The 12,299-nt window shown below is 39.4% G+C and overlaps 1 protein-coding gene across 1 annotated transcript in view; it reads left to right on the top strand.

The window, feature by feature from the left end:
• Positions 1-12,299, top strand: part of tbk1 (TANK-binding kinase 1) — a 217,115-nt gene that overhangs the window by 26,158 nt on the left and 178,658 nt on the right. Inside the window, exon 2 of the mRNA XM_028808250.2 lies at positions 4,921-5,026. Within this exon, the coding sequence (XP_028664083.1) occupies positions 4,940-5,026 (87 nt within the window). The 5' untranslated portion in view covers positions 4,921-4,939. The remainder of the gene's footprint in view (positions 1-4,920; positions 5,027-12,299) is intronic.

Genomic DNA, 12,299 nt, shown 5'->3' on the forward strand with positions numbered 1-12,299 from the left:
TTGCTGTTAAACCCAGGTCTTGCAGGCCAAGAAAAATACAGGAACGGCATATGTGCAGGATTGTGAGAATGATTACAGACAACCCACAGATCACCTCCAAAGACCTTCAAGAACATCTTGCTGCAGATGGTGTATCTGTACATCGTTCTACAATTCAGCGCAATTCGCACAAAGAACATCTGTATGGCAGGGTGATGAGAAAGAAGCCCTTTCTGCACTCACGCCACAAACAGAGTCGCTTGTTGTATGCAAATGCTCATTTAGTCAAGCCAGATTCATTTTGGAACAAAGTGCTTTGGACTGATGAGACAAAAATTGAGTTATTTGGTCATAACAAAAAGTGATTTGCATTGCAGAAGAAGAAAACCGCATTCTAAGAAAAACACCTGCTACCTACTGTCAAATTAGCTGGAGGTTCCATCATGCTGTGTGGCTAGTTCAGGGACTTGGGGCCCTTGTTAAAGTCAAGGGTCGGATGAATTCAACCCATTATCAACAAATTCTTCAGGATAATGTTCCAGCATCAGTCACAAAGTTGAAGTTACGCAGGGGTTAGATATTCCAACAAGACAATGACCCAAAACACAGTTCGAAATCTATAAAGGCATTCATGCAGAGGGAGAAGTACAATGTTCTGGAATGGCCGTCACAGTCCCTTGACTTGAATATCATCGAAAATCTATGGGATGATTTGAAGCAGGCTGTCCATGCTTGGCAGCCATCAAATTTAACTGAACTGGAGAGATTTTGTATGGAAGAATGGTCAAAAATACCTCCATCCAGAATCCAGATGCTCATCAAAGGCTATAGGAGGTGCCTAGAGGCTGTTATATTTGCAAAAGAAGGCTCAACTAAGTATTAATGTAATATCTCTGTTGGGGTGCCCAAACTTATGCACCTGTCTAATTTTGTTATGATGCATGTTGCATATTTTCTGGTAATCCAATAAAGTTAATGTCACTGCTGAAATACTACTGTTTCCATAAGTCATGATATTATATTAAAAGGAAGTTGCTACTTTGAAAGCTCAGACAATGATAAACAAAAATCCAAAGAATTAAGTGGGGTTCCCAAACTTTTTTCATATGACTATAGCGGTAACATTAGTATTTTACATTCTAGTACTGTACAGTATACAGGTTTACCTTTACATTCTTTTTTTTTAGGTAATGTATTAAGCTGATGTTGAAATGAAGTGTTTTGGGGGCATATTTAGGGTTTAAACTATAAAAATAGTCATTTTTTTAACCACATCCATAATTTGTAGTTTTTCGCAATTTCACAATGCTCTAGGAATGCAACCCCCGTGAATTTCAGGGGTGTACTGTATATCAAAAGGAGTCTCAACTTAAGTGGAAGCCAGCAGAAAAACTTGCATGTTAGGGACAACTAATTTTCTCTCATATTCTGTTTCTGCAGAATTAGAGTAGTTAATAACATAACAGGAATAATATCTTCTTTTCATACAAATGAAAATGTATATTATGCTTCTATTGGTATCTCCTAATCGCAACTTACAGAGTAATTACATATTTGAAAACAAATTATGGAATACTGCCAACTCTGCACATATTGAAAATGTTTTGATGAGGTGAAAGGTCAAACATTGAAGGACAGTGTTTGGCAGTACAGCTAAATACTAAAGCCCAACGTTTACGGAAAAAGTAATTTTGAAATTATTTTATTTTCTCATTGCTGTGTTTGAGATTCTCATAATTTAAACACACATTGTATTAGGAAGGTAAAGCATAATAGTGGTTTTTAGTCCTTTATTCATTGTCCATAGAAGAAGCAGTTGACAAATATTTAGATAGTGATATGAAATCATTCCATTAATTGGAGTAATGGAGATACTTTTTAGACTTATTGATTATTAAATATAAGGTTTGGTTATGAGAGTTTGTAAGCCTTTTCACAACTTGGAAAACTTTCCTAGGTCACCAAGGAGTAGAAAACTTGTCTGTCTGTTTCCATGTGTGTCTTTAACATTCACACATATATTAGTTTTTAAATTAAAAGCTTAACTAACTTGAAAAGACAATAGCTTAATTTGACTCATAATGAAGGACATGGTCACAGTTAAGTAAATTAATATTATAACAATTTCCAGTTTTAAATTTTTAAGTGTAGAATCTCAGAGGATATAATATTGCCTATTTTAGAGATATTTAAATTTCATCTTTAAAATTATTCTTTAAAAGTAATGCAATGCTTGATTAATCACATGGTGTCTGTACCTCTAAGGCAAATTTCAGTATACAATTGTTTAATCTTGCGTAAATTACCTGTCATTTTTAGTTACAGTAGGAGTATGGGTTGGGGTTAATTACCTTTTTGTAACTTTTTTATGTTAACAGCAAAAATAGACATTTTGGAAAAAATAGTGTCTAATACTGACAACAGCGGCAATAATAATAATAACAACAACAATAATAATGCAATACAGACAGTATGAATGGCATTATTGTACAGACTTGCACTACAGCCAATTAATAAACCAACAAAAGCAAAGTCACAAAGCAGCTGTGTAATTATTATCTTCTGTAATAATAAAAGGCAAAGCCCTCACTCACTGACTCACTCATCACTAATTCTCCAACTTCCCGTGTAGGTAGAAGGCTGAAATTTGGCAGGCTCATTCCTTACAGCTTACTTACAAAAGTTAAGCAGGTTTCATTTCGAAATTCTACGCGTAACGGTCATAACTGAATCCTACTTACGTACATATAGACGTCCATAGCCTGCAGCTCGGTCGCCGTGTGAGGCGGGGTTGCGTCCTGCATCCCCTGGCCTCCGACGTAGTTTGCTGCCTGCCTATATTGCGTCCCCCATCCCCACGCCTCCCACGTAGTTGGCTGCCTGCCTATTTTACACGTTTGGAGAACCGCCAATGCCTCTTAAACATCTTAGATTCACAGGTGACGATTTGAGTAGTGGACACTTTGATGTTTATGAATGTTTCAACTCTCAAAAGCTGGATGCGAAGTTATCGATGAAACCGATTGTATGCTTACAACGCTTGACAGATGCCGAATGTCACTTCAACACAACAAGTCCTGCAAATACTAACATAATTGAAACAAGCCATCAAACTCAAACCGATTATGACAGCAGCAATCCAAGCTGTGAGAAAACAGTAAAAAGGAGGCATGTCAGACGTCGTGGAACGTTTTCTGATGCAGCTAGACGGAAACAACTTCGTGACGCTGCTGCCAAATACTCACAAAAAATCCACAAGTTAATAGACACGCTGTCACTAAATACTCGCAGGCAAATCCACAAGTTCATAGAGACACTGTCGCTAAATACTCGCAGGCAAATCCACAAGTTCATAGAGCTTCTGTTTCTAGGTACGATCGCGGTAATAAAAAGCGGCTCATACGAAAACAACAGGTTTGGCTCAAAAAAGGTGATTGTGGATTTGTGTACAGCCACCGAAACTTTGTAACGGCACGAGACTTCAGGTCACGTGTCTGCAAAAGAACCTAATTGAGGCAACTATTTTTACTGGCAGTGGCTCAGGGGAGAAAGTTTTTATTCCTCGCATCCCCGTTATACCCTCTGATCTCCTATTTCAATTCAAACACCTCCAATTTCCAGTAAGGCTCTGCTTCGCAATGACAATTAATAAGTCTCAGGGTCAAACCCTACAAAAGGTGGGCATTGATTTGAGGCAGGATTGCTTTTCACATGGCCAACTGTACATTGCATGCTCAAGAGTAAGCTCAGCGCATAGCTTGGTAATATTACAACTGGAGGGCCGAACTGACAACGTGGTATACAAAGAGATCCATCCATCCATCCATCCATTTTCCAACCCGCTGAATCCGAACACAGGGTCACGGGGGTCTGCTGGAGCCAATCCCAGCCAACACAGGGCACAAGGCAGGAACCAATCCCGGGCAGGGTGCCAACCCACCGCAGTACAAAGAGATCCTTAACAAATAATTATTTGTATATTTTCCCTCCGTTTAAAATTTTTTACTTCTTAATAACAATTTTAAGGCAGTACTTCGCCGCTGCGAAGTGTGGGTATTTTGCTAGTTTTTAATGTAACATAAATATTGAGCATGCATATGCCACATTGTGTTAGAAGATAATGGAATGCCCAGACTTGACTATGCTAATGCAATACATGCATCACTTTTGTGAAGAGTAACAAAGGTAACTTCCTGATGTGTTAAACCATGGTTAAAGATTATATATGAGCTTTTCCAAATTGACAAGTTTTTGCCAATGTACTGCATGCCATTAGTTAAAAAAAAACAAACAAATGTAATGCTATTGTTGTAAAATTACACCCCAACCAGTACATATATAAAATCCATCCTCCCACTATCTCTAACATGTAAGCCATGCTACAACACAAATTAACAAAAAGACACCACCTACCCCCTTACTCAGTCCTACACAGTGCTCTGTCATAAAATAATAGTCAAAGATCTTACATTTAATAGCAAATTGTAACAGGATTAGATGTACAACAATCCGTTCAAAAAGCAGAGCAGTGGGACAGTGAAATGTGTTCCATATTATGTTATGAAGGGGTATAGCCATATGTTTTACAAAAGAAGAGAGCAGCTGGAAATGTGAAATGATGAACAGAATAATTGTAGAAAAGAATTACAAAAACAAATCTGCAAAATGCAGAAAGCATTGCACTCTGTAGGTAATGTTACACAGTCTGAAAATGTACCCTTTTTAAGTATGTTTGAATTATATTTGAATAGTAATATTCAAGCTGATAGCCCTACTACTGTGTGTGTATGTACATATTTTTTTTCATGTTTATGTATTTATATGTGTGTGTATGTATATTTTTTAGCATAAATGTAATCATGTTTGCAATTTTATCAATCAAATGGGATACTATTAAAATAGTGTTACTGGTTTATATACTAATGAAGGTTTTTCTTGTAGGTTTTCTGGAGACAAAGATATGCAAAGCACAGCAAACTACCTATGGCTGGTATCAGATCTTCTTGGACAGGGAGCTACAGCCAATGTCTTCAGAGGAAGACACAAGGTTAGTCTTACAGTTTGCACTGAAAATCAACTACACAGGCGTGGGACCTTTGTTATTTTCCTTTTAGGCTTTAAACCAAGCAGAGCAGAATATCTTTATAATTGTATTTTTTAATGTATATTTAATATTTTATTATAATTATTCTTATAAGGCAGGGGTGGGCAGATTCAGTCCTGGAGGGCCGCAGTGGCTGCAGGTTTTTGTTCCAACCCAATTGCTCAGTAAGAAGCTCTTATTGCTCAAGTAACACTTCTGCTTCACTTTAGTTGTCTTGCTCATTAAGATTTTGAACCCTTGTTGCTTATTTTAGTCTTAAACAGCTGTAGTCTTGGTTTTTAATTGCTCCTTATCCTCTTTAATAAAATCCCTGTGTGCGTCCATGTGTCCGTGTGTGTGTGTCTTCTGGTGAAGTGCGCATGCGCGGGGCATGGTGCGATGCTTCAAAGGCCGCCTGACGCGTCGCACAAGACAGAGAGGGCGGGACCTATAAAATATCGCGTGGCCGATCCAATCGGATTTCAGTAAATGAGGTAAGACCTAAAACATAGCGCATGAAAAATCCAATCGGATACTGAGACGCGGAGACCAGCTTCCCCAAAGAGGTGGGATTAGTGTTTGTTGCTGTGCAAGTGTTCATTCACTCTGAGGATGTCAGATTTGCAATTAACAAACTTGGCCCGGTAAAGTGTAAAGTGTTTTCCTAAATATACGAATTTTCATGATATTACAATAGGATGACTTTTAAAAGTAGATTTATTTTTGCGTGCATAAAATCCGTTGCTGGGGAGACGCCATACATACAAATAGAGATCAGCTGCATGCCAGCACAGATTAAAATACTTGCTGGAGAGACGTATTACTGTGAGAGAAAATTAAAGGCACACAATACAGTGACGCATATTATAGCCACATACAAGCCAGTATTACTGTAACAGAAAATAGACGGTCCTTTGCCATTTAATATAGACTGTTCCTACTAATGTTTATGCACTACTATTCTAGCGCCTGTTATTGTAATGGGCTTAATGTCTAGTTAGCAATAAGATGCAAATGACAAAAGAAACCAGCATTTCTCCATTTAGCTTGTTTCCATTTACACCTGTGTGTATTTATTATGCACTACAGTGATCCCTCGCTATATCGCGCTTCGCCTTTCGCGGCTTCACTCCATCACGGATTTTATATGTAAGCATATTTAAATATATATTGCGGATTTTTTTCTGGTTCGCGGATTTCTGCGGACAATGGGTCTTTTAATTTCTGGTACATGCTTCCTCAGTTGGTTTGCCCAGTTGATTTCATACAAGGGACGCTATTGGCAGATGGCTGAGAAGCTAGATTGCTTACTTTTCTCTCTCTCTTGCGCTGACTATCTGTGATCCTGACGTATGGTTCGCACACCTAGACGATACGGACGCTCGTCTAAAAATGCTGAAAGATTATCTTCACGTTGCTATCTTTTTTGCTGCTGCTTCCTGAAACGACATGCTGCACAGTGCTTCGCATACTTAAAAGCTCGAAGGGCACGTATTGATTTTTGACTGAAAAACAAACTCTCTCTCTCTCTCTCTCTCCCTCTCTCCCTGCTCCTGACGGAGGGGGTGTGAGCTGCCGCCTTCAACAGCTTTGTGCCGCGGTGCTTCGCATTCTTAAAAGCCAAATAGCCCTATTGATTTGTTTGCTAGAGATTGTTTTCTCTATCTATGTGACATTCTGTGCTCCTGACACGCACTCCTTTGAAGAGGAAGATATGTTTGCATTCTTTTAATTGTGAGACAGAACTGTCATCTCTGTCTTGTCATGGAGCACAGTTTAAACTTTTGAAAAAGAGACAAATGTTTGTTTGCAGTGTTTGAATACCATTCCTGTCTCTCTACAACCTCCTGTGTTTCTGCGCAAATCTGTGACCCAAGCATGACAATATAAAAATAACCATATAAACACATGGTTTCTACTTCGTGGATTTTCTTATTTCGCGGGTGGCTCTGGAACGTAACCCCCGCGATGGAGGAGGGATTACTGTATTGGGTTTAACTCTTTTAGGGCGGATGTCGACTTTTGTCGACAGGAGGGGTTGAGGGCGAATGTTGACAAAAGTCGACATCCAGGGATAGAGGGCGACAATCAGCTGTTAATGGCGACAAAACTCACTGTCACGTCGCAGGCATTCCCTCTGTGCTTGGAGGAATGCTAGACTCGTTGACTCGGCAACTAATCCTTGCGTGTGCGTGAGTTGCAATATGTAAACAATGGCAAGATGGCATCGACATGTCACAAGAGAGTGAAGCGAGTGCAGAAAAGAAAACACTCGGCAGACAATGTTTTGCGCATTATCGCGGAGTCGGACTCTGATTTTTTAGAATCGGATTTTATTGACAGTGATCAGGAGATCGAGTGAGAAGCCGGCATCAGCTGATCGGACACCAGCCGATGCCGCGCCAGCTGATCCACTGCCAGCTGAGCGCATTCGTGCAGCCAATGTATCTATGGCAAGGTTCGCGTGGGAGGAATACACAGACATTGATCCGTGGGAGCCGAATTGGCTACCGGACTTCACAAGACGGCATGGCTTGCTGTTGGACACGACAGATCACCAGCTGCTGAACTTTTAGCAGCATAAAGGGAGTATGTAGCCACACGCATATAGAATGAAAATTGCCTGTCAACTGACCACTAACGCAGCTAGTCCGCTTAAGTAGAGGACTCTGGTAAGTACAGGCATTATTTAAAATCAAACATTCTAATATTTACTGGAATGATGTGCTAAAATTAACACTAGAATTACCAAAGCCTACGAAAAAACTCTTAAACTCGGCCCACCTTAAATCTGTTGGCACCTCTCCGTCAGCTTCCTTTGTCTTGTAAATATGTTGTTAAGTCCAAGCAGCAAACAGCTTGCTATCCTATCCTCCCACCGCAGCAGAAACAGAGAAAAACTCTCCCAGCTCAAGCCTTGTTTATCAGGGAGTGAGGTACCTAGACCTGTATAGGCCAAAAAAATATATTGTTATTTGGAACACATGCATTTCACGTGTGTTCTGTGTCTACAAAGATCTATGTAAGTGTAGGATGACAGGAAATGCAAGAAATGTTGAACACATACCTAAAAGACAAACGTTTTCATGTTTTAGTACTAGGACAACATCTTGACATGAAGTATATAATGTGTGAAGACTGAAGTCCAAATATCGAATAAGCACTTTCACAAAATGTGCAAATATAACCGAACAAGTGCGCTTTTATTCAAGACTATAAGTGAAGAGAAAGAAAACGGTTAGTGTGGTTCATTGTTGCGACTTCTTTGATAGTACAGCGGTAAGAACTGCTGACTCCTATTCAACAGGTTATGGGTTCGAGCCTTCCCGCATCCCAAAATTAAAGTTTTGAGTAGTGAGCTGCTCTAATTGTTACTATTATACAATAAAAACATACATTTGATTTGAGTCTTTAACAGCCAGTGTAAATGTGTGGTTCTTACAAAGGTTACATTTTTTTTTTTTTTTTTTTTTTTTTTAAATTCAGTTTTATTCTGTCAGTCACATTCACGCACGCTCACCCCAATCTGACACAGCTGTTTTCAAATAAAGAAGTGCTACAGCAGAGGTGAACTCAGATGAGGACGAGGGTTCTACATTGGAGAAAGAGAACAGAAGCCCTCCCCGCAGGAAACGTCCACTCGCATATAAGAACAACTCATCTGCACTAGGTGTGAAGGCGAAAGATGGCACCATTTGGATGTAGGACAAGGTATGCCGTCATCCTGGCAGTCAGTCTGCCCCACACCTGTCCTTCAACGAAACAGCACGGCTTACAGAGCTCACCAATGTAATGTGCAATATCCTGCTTGTGAATATGTTTTGTGATGGTCTTTACATAAGAAACATTTATATGTTACTTATATAAAAGACAGATTGATTTGTTATTTACCTTGATTTACTTGCTTATCTCCCTACAGCCTAAAATCACAAGTAGACTGCAGAGCTTCCTGTGCTTGATTGACAAGGGCATGCTCACAAATTACACATGTAATGCCATGAAAAATGCCTACTGACACTTCAGTACGCAAGCAATAGTATGAGAATGCAGTTAGACTTCTTTTTTGGGCACTTACACCATCCAGATCTAAACACTAGCATGGAGAGTTGCTCGTGTACTGAAGAGTCTCCCGTGGTGCGACTGGGATCTTTTCCTGAATAAAAACAAACACAGTTGTGTAGGGTGCAACAGGAGCTTCCACCTGCAGCTAAAGTCTTCACATGTACTTTGTGAGCATGCCCTTGTTGATCAAACACAGGAAGCTCTGCAGTTTACTTATGAGTTTGCGCTGTAGGTAAGTAAATAAATCAAGGTAAATAACATTCAATTTGACTTTTATTTACAAAGTACAGTGATGGCAAACGTGCGATGGCAGCTTCCACCTGCAGCTATAGACTATTCAGTACGCGAGTGACTCTTGACACAAGTGTTTAGATCTGGACGGTGTATGCGCTCAAAAAAGAAGTCTAACTGCATTCTCGTACCATTGTTTGCGTACTGAAGTGTCAACGGGCATTTTCCTTGGGATTACATGTGTAATTCGTGAGCATGTCTTTGTCGATCAAGCTCAGGAAGCTCTGCAGCCTACTTGTGACTTTACACTGTAGGAAGATAAGTAAATAAATCAAGGTAAATACAGTTCGATCTGGCTTTTATATAAGTAACATACAGTGGGTATAGAAAAAAATCACCCCCTTTGAAATATTCCCATTTTTTTGTTTTACAACCTTAAATGAAAACACACACAAAAAATATTTCTTCCCAGCTTTACTTACTCAATGTAACCTATAACATCCAAGTGAAAGATATCACTACAGTTCAGAAAAATTTTAAAAATCAAAAACAAATGATATTGAGATTAATTAAGGATCACCCACCCAATGTCAATATCTTGTTGAACCACCTTTTGCTTTAATGACAGCATTGAGTCTGTTGGGATACTTCTCTTATCAGCTTTGCACATCTAGATTGAGCAATATGTGCCCACTTTTCTTTACAGAACTGTTCAAGTTCGGCCAAATTGGATGGTGAGCGTTGGTGGACTGCTATCTTCAAATCTTCAATGGGATTTAGGTCTGGGCTCTGACTGGGCCACACAATGACATTCAGTTTTTTCTCCTTCAGCCACTGTGTGGTCAATTTTGCTGTGTGCTTTGGATCATTGTCATGTTGAAAGGTGAACATTCTGCCCATCTTCAATTTTCTGGCAGACTGTAGCAGGTTTTCCATGAGAATTTGACGGTATTTTGCCCCACCCATTTTTCCTTCTGCCCTAACGAGAGCCCCAGGTCCTGCGGCAGAGAAACACCCTTACAACAGGATGCTGCCACCTCCATGCTTTACTTTAAGTATGGTGTGTTGTGGGTGGTGAGCTGCATTGGATTTCTGCCTGGTGTACTGCTTAGTATTGAGGCCAAATAGTTTGATTTTGGTCTCATCTGACCATAAGACCTTTTTCCACTTGGTATCAGAATCTCAAATGAGGCTTAATGTGGCCTTTCTTGAGAAGTGACTTTTTCCTTATGACCCGAAATTGTTGTCACATGCACACAATGACCACTCTTTGCCATAAAATCCTGTAACTCCTTCAAAGTCGCCATTGGCCTCTTGGTGGCCTCTCTTACCAGTTTCCTTCTTGCTCTTCCATCCAGTTTGGAGGGACGGCCAGATCCAGGAAGGGTCCTAGTAGCACCAAACACTTGCCACTTCTTTATTATGGACTTTACTGTGCCCCTTAGGATTGATAAAGCCTTTGAGATTTTTTTGTATCCATCTCCTGCCTTATGTCAGTCTACAGCTCTATCCCTGAGATCTTTTGAAAGTGGCTTGCCGCCCATGGTAAGTTGTTTGCTCTGAGTTGCACTAAAATTCTTCTGAACTGTAGCTGTGATATCTTTCACTTGGATGTTATAGATTGCATTGAGTAAGTAAAGCTGGAAAAATATTGGTTTGTGTGTTTTCATTTAAGGCTGTAAAGCAAAACAAATGGGAATATTTCGAAGGGGGTGATTAGTGCTGGGCGGTATACCGGTTCATACCGAAAACTGTTTTTATTTTTGTTATGATATGGATTTTTCTTATACTGCAACACCGGTTTAAATTGCCTAAACAACGTTCGGAACGTGGCAATGCGGGAAACTGTTTAAGGGGGACCTTTTTCACTGCTACACCGGTGTTGTGCAGGGGCTCTTTCACTGCTACACGGAGGCTCTTTTTCACTGCTACACCGCTAAACAGGCGTGAACGGAGCAAATGCGTTAGTGGCGGAATTGCGCGGTGAAAATGGACAGAGAACATTCCGAAAATGAAGCTGTAGCAGATGATAAAGTTTAAAATAATGACACAGAAGAGCTTTTGCTGGAAAAAGGAATCACGTCTGTTGTCTGGACATACTTTGAATTTAAAAGGTCGGATGTGGACCATTTTGTTCAAATGTGTGAATACTGTTTCTGTACTACTGGATAATACTGCAAGCCAAGTTGTACTTGTTTTATTTTATTCAATACTGTGTAATGTACCTGGGTACTGTGTAATAGTGTGATGACATGTTGACTTTATTCTCGAAATTTCTACTTAATTCTCGCCGTTTGGAACCCCACCCTAACCCACTCGGCTGCCTCTACCTCACGCAACTTAAACAACTTATAAACATTTGATACATTTGTGTATTTTTTTTTTAAAGATTTGTACTGTGTTTATTATTTGTTTCATACCGTAGGCTATACATTTTAATAAGAAACAAGTACTACATTATTAAAATGGTAAACCATACTGTATTTTATAATTACACCATAAGAACTGTGAATGTCCAGCTGATACACTGGAAAAAAAAAGAAACACAACTTTATAAATATAGTAAATGTATATTTTAACAGCTGGAATGCAATTAATAATTAAAAATTATTAAAACCTGTATATTTACATTCAAGCAGTGTTTAATAATAATAATAATAATAATAAAAATAACATTTATTTATATATGACATTTTCATACAAAAAAGTAGCTCAAAGTGCTCTTACTGCGAGGGAGCAGCACCACCGTGCATGTTTAATACCTGCTTTAATGCATTTCATCATGAAAATTTATCTTCGCATTTTACATTTTCAGAGAGCAGGAATATCATGAAGCGAATGTATTCTGTGTGGCGATCGCTGCCGGCGCCTCCTCTTAGTGTAGAGGAAGTCAGTTTAAGAAGCGCGTACAGTGATTAACAACTGGGTTGGGGAACACTTAACA

This window comes from Erpetoichthys calabaricus, chromosome 1, assembly GCF_900747795.2.
Source record: "Erpetoichthys calabaricus chromosome 1, fErpCal1.3, whole genome shotgun sequence".
Classification (NCBI taxonomy): Eukaryota; Metazoa; Chordata; class Cladistia; order Polypteriformes; family Polypteridae; genus Erpetoichthys; species Erpetoichthys calabaricus.